The sequence below is a fragment of the Rhinolophus sinicus genome, chromosome 15 (assembly GCF_057876585.1).
Source record: "Rhinolophus sinicus isolate RSI-liver-muscle chromosome 15, RSI-T2T, whole genome shotgun sequence".
NCBI classification, from domain to species: Eukaryota; Metazoa; Chordata; class Mammalia; order Chiroptera; family Rhinolophidae; genus Rhinolophus; species Rhinolophus sinicus.
Window position 1 is genome coordinate 43,230,313 of NC_142515.1, and position 17,044 is coordinate 43,247,356.

At 36.9% G+C, this 17,044-nt stretch overlaps 1 protein-coding gene across 1 annotated transcript in view; it reads left to right on the forward strand.

The window, feature by feature from the left end:
- REEP3 (receptor accessory protein 3) overlaps positions 1-17,044 on the forward strand; it is an 81,279-nt gene that overhangs the window by 46,211 nt on the left and 18,024 nt on the right. The window contains exons 3-5 of the mRNA XM_019731789.3: positions 11,243-11,319; positions 13,635-13,755; positions 13,933-14,046. Coding sequence (XP_019587348.1) covers positions 11,243-11,319; positions 13,635-13,755; positions 13,933-14,046 — 312 coding nt within the window. The remainder of the gene's footprint in view (positions 1-11,242; positions 11,320-13,634; positions 13,756-13,932; positions 14,047-17,044) is intronic.

Consider the following 17,044-nt stretch of genomic DNA (forward strand, 5'->3'; position numbering starts at 1 on the left):
AGGGGGACCTAGATTCCTAAGAAGTGGTGCCAGCCCTTTGAAATGCCTCAAGTTGGAAATGTAATAGGCCAAGACCTTGGGAACACTAAAGGAAAAAAGAAGGTAGGATGATAATTTAGCATGGAAACTTAGATGACCAATAAGGTGGCCATTTAGCCCATTTCCCTCCTCTCTATCTGGATAGGCTGTTTACCATGCTAAAATCTAGAGGAATTATATGAGGTATGATTAAATTAAGGGAACTGTGTCTCTTATAAATATTTATTATCACAAATAAGTCAATAGGACTTTAAACAATATAAAAAGTTGTGAAGTGTGAATTATCAGCCACTGTGGAGGGAGAGAGTTATTTTAGACTTGAGGGGTCATTCCTTCCTAAATCCAGCTCCTAGGAACAGTTCCCATAAGCAGTTCCTGCGTTTTACATCTTCTTTTCAATACCTTTTAAATTATCAGCTAGCTTTGAAACATTTCTGCACTTTTCCTTCTCTCAAATTCCTCCAACTACTGAGGTCACTGGGTGAGATACATGGGCTTCTGTTACGCAAAAGCACTGGGGCATACCAAGGCAATATTGTGACAGACTCTCCATTTCTACTTAAAGTCTGTCCCATTTTAACACCAAATACATCTGTGTAGAGTGCGGCTTTCTCCTTCAAAACAACAGGATATTCTGTGAGGTCTTTGGCCATGGTATGTGGAAACTGCAGGTAAATCATGTTGCTGTGAGTTCAGCATCTGAAAATACAGCTCCCAAATATCTGAGTCTAGGGAACTGTAGAAAGTTAAGACGTTCTTACATGGGGCAGTGGGGGAAGAAGTACCAAAGTTGAAACAGTCCAAATCAATCCTGGTCTAACATATTCACCTCAACACATGCCTCAGCTTTCAAAAAAAAAAAAAAACTCTTCAGCCATGGTCTCTATTCACGTTGGGTTTAACGTCAAATAGCTTATTTTCAAGCATGCTTTTAACTTGGCACAGCTCTGGGAAAAAATCCCATAACAGCCATCTGGGTTGGATAAAAGAGGGAGTTTTTCTATTTGATTTCTCACATTTTGTTCCTTTTTTATTTTAATGGGGAAAAATTCATTATGAAGTAACCAAATTATTGCATAATGTTAATGAAGCAGGAGAAATCTTTTCAACGCTATACTCTTTCTAAAGAATTCTATATTTGAAGGTCTTTCTGTTGTCTCAAACGTGGTGTAGCATGAATGTTTGGGGTGAATTCACTTGAATGAATAACTAATAATGGTCAGAAAATAAAGTTCTGTTTGGGTGGTCTGAAATTCAGCAGTGTTTATTTCTTTTCAGACTCAGCAAGGATTTTTTTTTTTTTCCCCAGTGAAGCATATTTCAGCATTTTATGCTCTGGATTTACTTAGTGTGGTTATAATTGAAATCATTAGGCATATGTAATTTTTCATTTTTTCTTAAAGACCAACATTAATTATTTTATGATTCAAAGAGCCTGAAATTAAGAGATGTTGAGAAGTTGTTTATTTTTAATCTCTGATAACTTTGAAACAACTTTGACAAAGTAGACTGTTTGATGTTATAAACTGGTTTTTGCCGTCCAGAGTTACTTGTTTGACTCTTACATCAATTCAGACCTTAAAATTAAACTGTTAAGTAAAAGTCTTCCTCTGTGTTTGCTTTACCAGGCACAGGGTGCTATTTCCTGAGAACATGATGAATAAGACAATTTTGGTCCCTGTCGGTTGTTATAGTCAAATGGCAGAGGCAAATGATACATAAACCATTACACAGACGTTCTACAAAGGAAAGTACAGTGCACAAAGAGTGTATATGACCTTTGGAAGCGGTGGGGTAGTTAGGGAAGGCTTTCCTTTGGAAGTGAAGAAATTTCATTTATACAAGGCAAATGAATAATATGTAATATAATAATAAAATATTAGTAGTTATATATTGGATTAAATATTGTGCTGTTAATCACCTATTCTTATCCTTTTTGGTCTTCTTTACTAATCCTTCCCATGAAAGCTTCTTGGGGGTAGGAACACCTTGACATCAGGGTTTATGACGATTTCATAAGGCTTTGTTTATAATAGACCCTAAGTAATATTCATCAAATGACTATATCACATAATTTTTCTTTTCATCATGCAAGTATAATTTTGTATAGTTATATCATTGCACATGCATGATTGTTGATATCATTGCTATTATAATATCACACTGGTCATAGCATAGAAAGAATAAGTTATCTAAAGACACAAATTTAAGAAAAATACTTTTTAATTAATATGCCATTACTTCTATTATCCGTGACTTATAAATCTGCAGCAACATGCCTCCCACCAGAACATGACATTTTCCTGTATTTATGGGGCCTGTGCATTACTCTTAATTTCTTTGATGGAAATCATGGAGATTATTTTACAGTTGCAGTTCACTTTTGATTGTTTTATTTGCTTGGGATCTAAATCAGTTTCATAAAAAAATGTCTAAGGATGTCAATCACAAAAACTTGTTTTGTTGAAACATCTTAAAAGATCATGAAATGAGGCCAATTTTTCTTTTGGCATCAGGGATAGGGAAATATATACCTGTTAAATGGAGCATGGTCTTTTGATAGTAAATTTAGCCTATGGGTATATTCATTTTACAGTATTCACTCAGGTTTAAAATAGCCTCTAATTCCTTTGAGAAAGTAAAGCTAAGAACACCGTCACATGACTGTCTAGGTTTTCTGAAATGCTAAGGTTTTATAAAAGCCTTATGGATTTTGAGTAATAATAAAGCAAGTACTGGCTTGTCAAGTAAGATAATCTCATCTATGCACTGTATAAACCAGAATGTAACTGTAGATACTATGGTTTTATATCACAGATGATTCCATAACCGTCAAAAGAACTTGCCGAAGTATGAGAGTATATTTTCTTAGAAAATAAGTTAATTTTGATGATTAAATGATTTTAAGGTTTAAATGATTTTAAGATTCCATTTGAGGAATCTTCTATTTTATTTTATTTTAAATTAAAACATTCATCACACTTTTCTAGTCATGAAAAATAGAGTGGTTAAAGTATCCCAAGATTGAAATATGATGGCCATTGCACTGTGACCACTTTTAAAAGAAGCTTATTACCAAATAATTAGGAAAAATGGTAACTACAGTCTTGCTTATTTGTAAGTTAGCCCAGTTCATTACTTCTTTTAATAAATATTTTTGAGCTTCTATTTTGTGCCAGGTACCGTTCAACCATCAAGCAACTTTCTTCATGTACTCTTCCCACCAACTTTTATGCAGTTTAATCTTTGAATGTCTTGGCCTCCCACTCAGGATATATTTACTTAAAATAAACTTTGTGCATATTTCTAACAAGCTTATAATTTATCTGATTTCTTGGCCTAATGAAAATAGAAGGGGATTGGGCAGCCAGTCAGCTCAGTTGGTTAAAGCGGAATACTCATAACACCAAGGTCGCTGGTTCGATTCCCACATGGACCAGTGAGCTGCACCCTTCACAACTCGATTGACAACAACAACTTGACTTGGAGCTGATGGGTTCTAGAAAAACACACTGTTCCCCAATATTCCCCAATAAAAAAATTTAAATAAATAAATAAATAAAAGAAAGAAAGAAAGAAAGTAGAAGGGGACTGCCACTGAAGTCATACTCATATATACTCATAGATGATAACTAACACATTCACACAGATAGAAGCCACATTTGCCAAGGGGCCACAATAATAATTCAAAATAGTATTTCTCTGTTTCTGCCCCAATCTACTACATGAAAACTGAATCCTTCCTGTCCTTCAATTTCTTCCCAAATCCTTCTGAGAATCCCCTGGAGGTATCTTAGTTTAAGAATTTCTTAAAATGGTAGTCCTCTTTTCCATTTCTAGATTATTGTGATAATATCACCCATCACCACCAACCAGGGCACTGGCTCTGGCCACAGATGGTAGCCGTGTCACTACGACTGATGCCTACCTAATTCTGGAACCATTGCTCCCATGGCCTTGCTCTTTCAATCTCCACAGAGAGTGCAATGTAACCTTTCATGTTAGGGCAGGATAAGCTGCTATACTTATAATATGCAACAAAACTGCAATGGCTGAAGGACGATAGAAATGTATTTTTCTTTCACATAGCAATCCTTCTTAGGTGCTCATTTTAGCAAGTAATCCTTCTCTTGCAACCTTATTTAGGAAGAACTGGGGTTCTGCCCATCTTCAATACACAACTTCCAAGGTTGCTCTGCTCCACACCCTCCCAGCCAGCAGAAAGCGGAGAATAGCCTGTGGGGGAGGTACAACAACTTCTCAAAAGCCTCAGCTCGTATTCTGTTGGCGAGAACTGGACATATGGCCCCACCTCCCTGCAAAGGAGAACTGAGTAGCACTGGCTCTGGCCGGGCCATTTCCCAGCCCCAACTGTTATTATGCCTTTTTATGGACAGTAAGCTTTCTTTCACCTCTGTTTCTTACTTGTTTCATTGCTCTAGACTTTTCACGGCAACCCTGTCTCTAACACTGAGAGCAGTCATATAATCTATGCCATCTCTACCCTAGGGAGCTCCTTTTCCCATCCACCTAAACCACTTTTCTGAACCTCTACTGCTCTTCTCAAATCCACTAATCCCCAGTCTTAAAAGATGACCTGCCCTCCTCCTGCAGAGTAAAGATGGAGGTTCTCAACTATGACCACTTCCCCCCTCCTCCCAATGCACCCTTCTCTTTTTCCTTCTGTCACAGAGGAAGGTGCATCCTGCTGCTTTCTTGAACCTACTCTCTTCCTAATCTTCTTGTCTACCTCATGTGGGATCTGGTTCCATTAAATATCTCTTCTTTCTAGTAATTTGAATCTAATTATCTCCCTGGTAAACTGTGCCATTTTGAGGATGTAAACATGGTTTCGTTTTGCTCATGCTACTTTCTATTCCCCCTCTTTTTCTCTTTAAACCTGCTTTCTTGAAAGACGAGTTTATAATTACCCATCATGTCTTTACCTTCTATCTACTGTATCGCTTTCTGTAGCACCAACAAAAACAAGCACACGAAGCTATGTGTAGAACCATATTCATTCAACAATTCATCAACATATATTTACTGAGCACCTTCTCTGCCAGGCACAGAGGATTCAACAGTTTACAAAATAAATCTCTTTGTCCTCTTGGAGTTTACATTCTAGTAGGAAAAGGCAAGAGGAAAACAGTAATTACTTGTTAGATGTGTCTATGGTATGTGATGTGCCAAAGAGAAATAAGTCAGGATAAAGGAGTTAGGAGAATATTGATATTTTAAACAGAGTGGTCAGGAAAGACATCTCTGATCATTATTTGAGCAAAGACCTGAGGCAGGTGAGAAAACTGTCCACATGGGTAACTGGCGAAGAGCATTTCAGACAAGGAAATGGCATGTATGAGTGAGGCGCTGAGGTGGGAGCAGATCCACACACACAAGGGATAGTAAAAGTGCCACTGTGACTGGAGTAGAACAGAGGAAAGAGGAAGAATAGCAGATGAGGCCAGAGAGGTAGCCGGTGCAATCCATAGGGCCTTCTAGTCCGTGGTAAGAATTCTGATGGGGGCCAGCAAAGGGATTTGAGCAGAGGAACGACATGATTGGGCTTCTCTTTTAAGGAGATACTCTGACTACTATATGCAGAAGAGACCCAAAAAAAAGGCAGAGTGAGCAGTTAGGATGCTATAGGACTAATCCAGGCCTTGAGGTAATGGTCATCTGGGCTAGAGATATCTGTGGAAGTAGTGAGAAGTGATTCCCTTCTGGTTGTTCCAAAGAGCTGACAGGCTGAGGAGTGCTGCGACCTTCTTCCCCTCTGGTGGAGTTTCCCCTCCACGCTCCACATTTTTCTGCCTTGCTTAGGGCTCAGGAGGCTGATCCATGCAAACTACATCATCTCTGGCCTCTCTGGTTTGGCCCATGAGAGGCTCCTACAGAAGATGTGAAGGCAGGATGAGCATAAGGTCAGAGTATTGTTCTCCTGGCTTCCTCCTTGCCCCCACCAGCTGGCTGTGAGTACTTAAGACTGCAGCCCTCCCTTCAGTGACCTGTTCTGCATTCCAGGAAACATTTCCCACCTCTTCCTCCTTCACACCTATGGATAATGCCAGTTCCTGCTGTTGCTGCCTCAAGGGTGAGGTACTATCCTTTATTGATTTTCCTCAGCCTTGCCCCCAACCTTATAAATAGTCAGGTTAGTAAGCTTTCCTTAAATTCTTGTGATCGTGACTCATACTAGAGCTAGAGCATCTAATGTAGTGAAAACAACAGAACATTTTTTTATCACAGTTACTTAACTCATTTTGCTCCCCAGTAAAATAATTAATCTTCAGGACAATGTCATACTTTTGTTTCTTTTCCCATTTGAGTGTTACATGTAATGAGGCCACCTGAGTCCTTAAGAATTATCTCAATTATGTTTGATAATGAAATAATAAAAGTAGGGTGTGTGTATCCATCTTAGAGCTTATAAATATAAGCTTTACCTTGTTGAATAATTCAATTTCCTGGGATCAAAGATTTATGAAAAAATTAGGTACAGCTTCCTTATTATACATTGTTCTCATGAAGATATCTAAATCACAGTTTGTCAATTTTACCAGTTGTTTTTGAACTGGAAAGAAATACTATTTGTTCACACTTTCCCAAGAACATAAATTTTTACCAATAAAGATGATGCCACTAACCTTTTTCCAGTAACTTAAAAAATGGATTGTGATTTATTAAAGTTATCTGTTAAGTTACTTTTATTTGCATGACATTTTAATAGCACTTGTTTATATTTGGTTATATAGCTTCATAAAATTATCAGTGTGATTGTTGTTCTTTTTTATTTTTTGTAAGATTTTTTTATTGGGGAAGGGGTACAGGACTTTATAGGGGAACAGTGTGTATTTCCAGGACTTTTTTCCAAGTCAAGTTGTTGTCCTTTCAATCTTAGTTGTGGAGGGTGCCATTTAGCTTCAAGTTGTTGTCCTTTCAGTCTTAGTTGTGGAGGGCGCAGCTCAGCTCCAGGTCCAGTTGCCGTTGCTAATTGCAGGGGGCGCAGCCCACCATCCCTTACGGGACTCAAGGAATTGAACTGGCAACCTCGTGGTTGAGAGCCCGTGTTCCAACCAACTGAGCCATCAGGGAGGCAGCTCAGCTCAAGGTGCCGTGTTCAATTTTAGTTGCAAGGGGCGCTGCCCACCATCCCTTGCGGGACTCGAGGAATTGAACCGGCAACCTTGTGGTTGAGAGTCCACTGGCCCATGTGGAAATCGAACCGGCAGCCTTCAGAGTTAGGAGCATGGAGCTCTAACCACCTGAGCCACCGGGCCAGCCCTTGTTCTTTTTTTAACCAACTTTTTGGTTTTACTGTTGCATTTTTTTATTGATGTTTTCTGTTGATCTAAAGAATATTTTACCTTAACGTATAATTTTTTTATAAAGAGCTAACCACTCAGAATCTTTTATATTTTTTATTATTTATTTATTTATTTATTTATTTGAGGGCATAGCTCACCGTGGCCCATGCGGGGATCTAACCAGCAACCTTGGTGTTATTAGCACCCTGCTCTAACCAACTGAGCTAACTGGTCACCCCACCTTAACATATTTTTAATTGTACTTGTAATTTGGTGATTTGCCCTCTTTCTTTCTTTCTTTCTTTCTTTCTTTCTTTCTTTCTTTCTTTCTTTCTTTCTTTCTTTCTTTCTTTCTTTTTTTAACTTTTTTTGTATTTTCTGTTTTTCCTTTGGGCAAAACCTTAAACAGTAGGCTGAGCGGCCTTGAGGTATAGTTTTAATAAAAATCTTGCTGAGTAATCATTCGGTGTAAAATCCAGCCGAATCCACTAATGGAAAAAAGTAATCTTTTCAGGGTTAGCTTTCTTTGTGGTTGCTCCCATGAATCTCACACACACACACACACACACACACACACACACACACACACTCATTGAATTCATTTAACTATTGCCTGGATTCAACTATATTTAAGGTCCATATTTCTAATAAGGAGGAAAAAATATCCATAAATTTAAGAGAGCAGATTGTCAAAGAATTTATTCATTGGAGACAAATTAAAACCATGGAGTTTTGCTTATGTAAAATTGTAGCCAATCCTCTCGGAAAATGTCCAGGGATACTCTATTGATTGTATTGTTTGTTGATGTTTTTTAAACTAAAAAGGGATAGCCTCCTTTTTCTTCTTTTTTCTTTTTTTTTTTTTTTTTTGACATTACTAAATATTCTCACAACCTAAATATATGGTTTGCTTTTTTAGAGGTAAACATCATATGCTTTAAAGCAGTTACTTATTTTGTGAATTTTAAAATTAATTTGATAACTTCATGTGAAAACTAAGTTAAGTACTTCACTTTACTGAAGTGGGAGTGCTTTTGAAATCTCGGGCAGGTGGAACAGCTCTAATCCATTCAGGAACTAGTCTTACAGGGAGTATCACCAGTTACCATCTGTACAGTCCTTTTTCACCTTCAGTCAACTCTACTAACAGGCAAATTATGACTCTTTGTGGAGTAATATTTATTGTTGTTTTCCATTTCGGAGATCACAACCATAATTATGAAATAATGAAAATGTGAAATAATGAAAAATATCAAGGCTTTGATTAAATAATTTTATTTTTCTGTGAATTTCCTAAACTTTCTATGAGAGAAACAATTTAAGCCTCCACTTTCCCCAGAAAGAAGGTGACAATGTTTACACTGAAATCCCTTTGATGAGTACAGGAGAGGGAGGGAAAACTGAAAAGACTGGTCTGATGGCAGCCACTTGTTTGAAAAGCTGCCTCCTTAAGGTTTCCAGAGAGACTGTGCCTCCTTCAGCCATTTCCCAGCTCAGTGACCTTGTGCAACTTACTTATTTTGGCCCTTAATAAAATGAAAGGAGTTTACCATAATATTTATTTTCAAACTCTGCCCCATGCAGCGCTAGGGTTTCTTGGAGTCTCCTCCAGAGTCCTATGGGAGGACCAACCAGACCAGTTTCTCTTGTAATTGTTTTACAGTTTTTTTTCAGAAAAGGGTCGTATAGTTCAAAACAGCTTGATCACTTCCCAGGTCCCTTCTAGCTCTATAAAAGTATATTGTTCTGTTTGCAGTCTTTCTTCTTCATTTCTTTTTTTGGGGATAATATCATGAATACAGTTGAAAGGTAAAAGTACTAAATTAGTGTTTGTTGGAAAGGCTAAGTGAATGAACTCATATGAGAGCATCATTTTCCTTTGGAAAAAAAAGGAGTGGGGAGAAAAATACACGTAGAATTTTAGCCCTGGAAAAAAATCCCCATACTGGGAAAAATGCTTGGAATTGGAAGTAGTGAGGGATTTAAGAGAATACATGAAAAGTGAAAAACTGAAGAGAACATTTGTTCTGTTTTTTTGCAACTTGAGACAATAATCTTATAAATTTATAAAATAATTTCCTTGTATTTCAGATATAGATACTGTGCCCTGTTATTTGCTTTGGACAATTTTTTTAAGCTTTCAGAATTCTCTATAAATTAGAATAAATTGGTATTATTCATATTTCACAATACATTACTTCAAAAGTTATTCATGGCTATTTTTAATTGATTTGTTCATGTAAATAGAAAACTGTTAAAGCTACTTGAGTTATAGTTTCATATTGTCTGTGGAATACCCAAACAAGTATCTGTATTAAAACCAAATAGATGTAGAGGGTCCAGAGGAAAAAAAACTAAATAGGTCAATTTTCTAGCTATTTATAAAGACCTATTTTTTTTTCTGTCATCTTACTGGGATGAGAACAAGGGAAGTAATAGTTATTCTTGGACTTCATGTTCAGCAATTCCTCATTTTTTTTCCTCTACATGATATAATTAGTTAATAGCACCAATTCCATAGGCAGCCTGGATTCAAATTCTGGCCAAATGACCCTGAGCAAGTCATACACCTTTCTTTGCCACAGTTTCATTATCTATAGTGGAAATAATTATGTTTCCTACCTCATAATGTTGTAGGGAGTAAGTTAATTATTATATTTGATGCACTTAGTACAGTTCCTAGCCCATAGTTGGTTTGGTTTTGTGTATTATTGTTATATTATTGATCAGAAATGCAGAGATTTTAACCCTTAATGAAACTCCAAGCTACTTGGGAGATAAGAGACTACGTACTCAGGTCAGTGGAAAGGTATAAATTTAGGGGAATGAGTTCAAGAAAAATTAATCTGGCTGCATTCTGTGAAAAAAGATTGGTACAAAGAAACACCAGTCTCAGGCACCAGTTAGGATGCTGTGTTCCCGGCAAGAGGTAAAAACGTCCTGAAGTACTGTATTAATTAGTTCATCAGACTACTGTACCAAAAATAGCATAGACTGGGTTGTTCATGAACAACAGAAAATCATTTCTCACAGTCCTGGAGGCTGAGAAGTCTAAGATGAAGGTGCTGGCAGATGTGGTCTCTGGTGATGAGGACCAGATCCTCCTCACAGATGACTGTTCACAGATGACTGTGTCCTCATGTACCCCAAGAGGAGAGAGAGCTCTCTGGATGGAGTCCCTTTTAGAAGGACACTACTCCCATTCTTGAGGGCTCTACTTTCATGACCTACTCACCTCCCAATAGCCCCACCTCATTTGGGATTAGGATTTTGACAGAGAAATTTTGAGGGGACACAAACATTCAGTCTATTGCAACTATTACTATGGTATTGGAGTATATGGAAAAGAGAGTGTGAGAGGTGATAGCCTTATATGTAGGGGAAGAGGAAGTAGGTGCTAACAGACTTTCAAACTACATGACTAGCATTATGGATATAACAAATCCAGGACTGTTCTTTGGTTTCTGAACAGTAGATATGGAGAAAATAAGGAATGCAAAATTTTAAAAGCTAATAAAGATTAAATGTGGTCATATGTTATACTATATTATTTATGTAATAATTACATAGCTAATAGTCTTCCAAAAGAAGTGTATAGATAAAAATATGGTCTTTTAAAGAACTTTCCTTCAGTTAAGAAAACTATATCCTATTTTTCCAATTCTTTCATTCAGATCCGTGCATTACATTGTATCAGGCCCAGAGATTTGTAATTCTTTGATTCTTGTATCCCAAGACCGGCAATACAGTGATGTGAAAAACTCAAGCATAAAACCTGTTGAAAATTAAACTACTGACTTCTGCATTTGATCCAAATCTAGAAATATAGTATGTAATTGGTAAGAGTTGCAAATAATTTTAGTCCATTATTTCATAAGTATTTTTACTATTTCCAGGTTCGGTGGATGATGTACTGGATTGTTTTTGCTCTCTATACTGTGATTGAAACAGTAGCAGATCAAACAGTTGCTTGGTAAGTTCTAGTATTAAGAAAGGGCCAGACTATAGACTCGTTATCAGGTATCTTGAGTTCTTATCCTGCTCTTGATGTTAGCTAAATGAATTTGATCAAGTTACCTAATTATCAAGTGTCTCATTTTCTTCATCTGGCTTCCCCATAAGAATATTATTTTCCTTATAGTCCCCCCTCAAATAAAGGCAGCTCATTCTTCTCCCCATGTGCCACTCCCTTGTAGTATCTTGGAATAGAGAAACCTGGTTGTCATTATCCTTTTTCCACACTGATGCTTCAGGCTGTTTGTCTTTATGACTCTCTGATTGACTTCTCTTTTGAGGCCCACAGCATTTGGTTTTCGCATTCCCTCCCTGTCCTTAAAACTCTCATCTACATTCAAACTGGATGACATCACCCTCCTGGAGGACACCCACTGACCACCAGCTAGCTCCTTGGCTGCTCTATTCCAAAGAGCAGAGACAAAATTAAAGCATGTTTGTATCCTCAAGGATTTAACATTTTACCAAGAAGCAAATACTTAACAGGACAACTTGAATCTCCCTGTGCTGTATTTCAGTAGTGCATTTACATCTAAACCTTGCCATAACTTGGAGAAGTCCCCCTTTTAAAATCTTTAAACTTATTACCTTGCGAGTAACTTCTGCTCTTGTGCCTTCAGACTAAGTAAGCCCAACAATTCCTCTTTACGTCTTTACCCAGGCTATTAAACGAGCTAAAAAAAATCAGTCAGTTGCTCATATAAGTATCAATTTGAGCCTCACCATTCCTTTGCTTGCTTTTGGTCAGTTGCTGCTTCCATCCCCTCCTGTACCTGTTGCAGACATTTACTGTTCTCTCCTTAAACCAGCTTTCTGACTTTGCTGTTCTTAGCATATTCTCACGTTGGATTGCTAGAAAAAAAAAAAAAGCAATCATCAAACTTAAATATTCTTAACATCCTGCCCTTACTTATGAACTTCTCTGAGCTGTAGCTTCATCTTTCTCTTTATTTTCCTGTTCCAAAGCTCATTCAGTTACCACTATGTTTTTGGTATAGGGGTTTGGAAGAGGATTTTCAATTTTTTGTTTGTTTGTTTTTTAAATGGCAGAAACCATGTTAGGTCTTTTTAAGTTTCAAAGTTCTCTTTTTAAAGACTTCTCATTTTTTTCTGATTGCAAATGTAGCATGCATTATTAAAAACTAAACAATGTAGAAAAAGTTTACCACAAATAATGAGAGTCCGGAAATTCCTCTGATTGCACTGTGGCAGAGAGCCTTTGATTGACTACCAAGTCATTCCTTACTGCCTGATACCTGTCGGCGTCTTCAGAAGAGCCCAGATTTGTTCCATTGTCGGGTATTTTAATGTTTCTTGGACCACAGGATGCTGACCCCCTCCTGCTGTATTAGTTAACTTAGCTTTTGCTGTGGCAACAAACAACCCTAAAAGCACAATGGGTTAGAAAAACAAACATTTATTTCTTGCTCAAGTCTCATGAGGGCGAATGGTCGGCTGCTGCTTTGCTGGGCTTAGCTATTTTAAGTGTCTTTTCTTTTCAGGACCAAGGCCAAAGAAGCACTTGTTCTCGTGACAAAAAGCAAGCGTTTAAAGCAAGAGGTTGAGGGTGGTGGGGTGAGGAGTCAAAGGGCACTTAAGGCCTCTCCTTGCATGTGACATATGTCACACTGGTATTCTGTTTGTGAAAGCAGGTCATATGGTTAAAACCACAGTCATGGCTTGGGGAAGGGTACTCGGCCTACAGGGAAGGCACTGCAAAGTCACATGAAAAAGGGCATGTGGAGCTAACCCCAATTGCCAGTGTACCACAATGGTAATTCCATTCCTCCTTGCAAGTGAACAGTAGGTCTGCAGAGTGCTACAATTCTGGCCAATGAGATTGGAGGGGAAGTTTTCTGGGAGTTCTGAGAAAGATGTGTGTATGGGGTAACACTGTGCACTGGGAGCTTACAAATGTGAGTCCTGATGCTTGGGGGTGTGTCAGGTACTGCCATGGCAATTGGGCTCTGCAGACAGAGCGGGTGTCCCTTATTGCTCTGGTTAAATGCTGCTAATGCCCTCTCTGAACTGCTGTAGTCAGTTGGCAGCTTCCCTGTGCTTGCTTAAACTGAAGGTGTGAATCTCTGTGGGGAGCAGGTTCTTCTTTCATTAACGAGATTAATTTGTTGATTCAAATATAACTGTTTCTCTGATCACTCACTTTTACATTGAGAACTTAATACAGGGACTGAACAGTTTAAAAAGGTTTTTTGTGTTTCCTCATTGTCTGTAGTTTATTTTCACCAGCATTTTTTTCAAAATTTGTCTTGTTAGGTTCCCCTTGTACTATGAACTTAAGATTGCTTTTGTCATATGGCTGCTTTCCCCCTATACGAAAGGAGCAAGTTTAATATATAGAAAATTCCTTCATCCACTTCTGTCTTCAAAGGAAAGGGTAAGATATATATATTATCTCCACAAATCATGTTAGGAATGTATATTATCACGTGCTTTATGCTATAAAATTAGTGAAATGATTATATTATGGGGGAGTCCTATTTTTTGGATTCTTAACACTGTATTGAAATAAAATTAATGTCTATGGGTTTGGGTTGTTTGTTTTTTTTTCCAGGAGATTGATGATTATATTGTACAAGCAAAGGAACGAGGCTATGAGACCATGGTCAACTTTGGGCGACAAGGTTTAAACTTAGCAGCTACTGCTGCTGTCACTGCAGCAGTGAAGGTAATTTTTTATTTACATTTTTTATCCAATGACACATTAAGTCAGCGGCTAAAGTAGAGTGGCTTTCTATTTCAGATCATTATAAAATTTGGCAGAATTTTGCTTTCTGTTTATTTTTATAATACTGGAATAAACAAGTAGATAATTTAGGAGAATTTTAACACATGCTTTCTATAACTACTCAGTATTTTGAAACTCTTCATTGATCACAAAATGAGAGCTAGTTAATAAATAAAAAATACTGGAAAATGTCATTTTGTCATAACTTTCCTACTTTATAACCTTAAAATAGTTTGAGTAAATCACCTTTAGTAAAGATGACCATTCTTTCTTTCTCTGTCTTTGGTGTTCTCTCTCTCGGTGGCAATATCTTGGTAGGATTTCTGGCTTACTTCTGCACTCCTACTTCAACCAATTTGAGGTAACTGATTATTCAAAATAAGGCATGAAAAAATTCTGTTCTTAAAACTTGAGATTTTACTTAGCCAATACTAATGTCATGTGTTGTGTTTTGCAAGCCAAGTTATCAAATGAATGCCTTCTGTGAAAACTTGCTTTGTGGCTTTTGGATTTCTTTGCATGTAGTAATTAGTGTGGTTTATTTTAAATACCATAGCATAATTGATTGATGTTGGTGTATAGTACATGGAAAGAAAACAGGCTTCAGACACAAAAAATGCTGAATGTGACTTTTTAAATAACAATTGGCAATATACTTAACTTCTGTATTCCTTCGTTGCTTCATGAATAAATTGAGAACAATATACCTATCTGTGAGAGTATATATAAAAGCACAGGGCTTGCTAAAATACAGTAGGAGTCCAATAAACATTATATCATGTGTCTCTCTCTCAATTCAAGGGGAAGTTTGAGTTTGTTGTCATTGAGTTAAATTGAGATTAAATAGTATTCTACCTTTAAGCATTTTCAACTTAGCTATCTCAAACTAAAACAACAATGTTATAAAAATAAATATTCTAGTTAAGTGGTCATTTTATATAATAGCAGTGGTGAAGGGATGTAAAATGTCAAATGGAATTCCCAGAATGAGAATTCTCTTTTCAGAGTGATCTTTGGCTCAAGTATTATAATTATTACGATCCACAAGATAAAAAATTTACATTCTATACAAGAAGTGTTACTTTGAGGATTAAATGGAAACTTATTAACTATGCAGCACTAATCACGTAAGATAATTGTATTATTAATGATTATTAATTATCAGCACTTTATTATACTTTGCCTATTATTGGCTTTTGAAGGCTTTTTATTGTATAAATATAAACAGATACTAAAATAGCAAAATTTTCAACTTATTTAAGGACTATTTTCCATTTCAGAAGTAAATTTGCTTTTTATTTCTTAAAAATATGCATTCCTGATTTCCATATTTACTAAAAAAAAGATCACCCAGGAGGCCCAACATTCAACAACTAGGAATTCTACCAAAAGAACAGGTGTTATTATCAAAGAAATAATACAATAATATTTTCCAGAACTGAAGGACATGAATCCCAGATTGAAAGGGCCCACAGAGTAACCAGCACAATGAATTAGAAAAAGACTGACTCTAATCAGACCACTGTCAAGCAAGGTCATTGGAATATTCCAAAACACCAGAGATAAGGAAGGAATTATTAAAGATTCCAAAGATAAAAAGTATGTCACATTCAAATGATCTAGAATCAGAAAGGCATTAATTTCTAAATAGTGACAATGGAAGCTTGAAGATGGAAGGCTATCCATCCATGGAATACCACCCATGATGCTATAATGATTTTCACCCTCAAATTCTGATATGGTCAAGCTCTCAGTTGTATGTCAGCTTAGAATAAATCTTTTATTTATTTATTTTTTAGGCATGCATAGTCACAAAATTTACCTCCTGTGCCTCCTATGTCAGAGTAGATATGCTCTGCCAAAATTAGGGAATAATCCACGAAAAAAGGAAATCCATGGGATCTGGGAGGCAGGGTATCTAACACAGAGTGAGGGGACAGGAATTCCCAGAATGAGCACTACACCGCAAGGCCAGAGTACAACCAGCCAAAATTGGATGTGATGGGCAAAAGGTGCCAGGACAGGTCTCTGAGAAACATATGGAGATCAGAGTATCTGATAGGTTTAATCCTGTGCAGGAATAATACTTAAATCAGTCAGCATGTGCTGTAAATAACCAGAAAAAAGTCGCTCTAGATGGCAGCGACTACACTGCAGCTGCACCTCAGCCTTGAGCACCACGAAAAACATAGTGGAGGCAATGTGAAGAGGGAGAGCGCAGGCCAACTAAGCAATGAAATAAGAAGAAAAAGGGATAATTGTAACTCTGGAAAAAGTTACAATATATAGAAAGAAAATATACTAATGAAACATGACTGGGCTCAGCAGTGATTAAAATAGCATTTACTTTATAATCCTGAGAACACTGCCTGTAGATTGGACAACTGTGATTTTGCTCTCTTGGGAGGATGAAGGAAGGAGCAAAGGAGGTAGAAGCGAAATGAAATCCTCATCTGCCATATAGGAAGGTAGAGGGTTTAAAGTGGTTGTTTGCAGGGGGATGGAGAGGAGAAGGGGACCAATTACTGCTTTCTTTTAATAAAATCTAGCGTTACTTGACTTTACAAAATACATGTATTTATTTATACCTGAAAGAAGATGCTTTGTGAATTTTTTGTATTTAAAAGCATCATTCAACACGATTCTATGGTGAAAAACTAAAAATTAAATTTTAACTTGAAAAGTTGTTTAGAAAATATAAATATTTTAGAACATTATTTTTGGAAACAGGAGCATACAAATCCCATTTTTTTCCTCCTCACTTTAGCACTTAAACATAGTTTAATTCTACTACTTTGTGGGACACCTTCCCCTGTATAGTGACTATTCTGTGGGATACTTATTTTATTTTGACTTATGTTTACTACTTCCAAACTCTATGTGGGGTGTCAGAAATCCCCACTATATTATATTAAATGTATTCCCTCTTCATTTATTT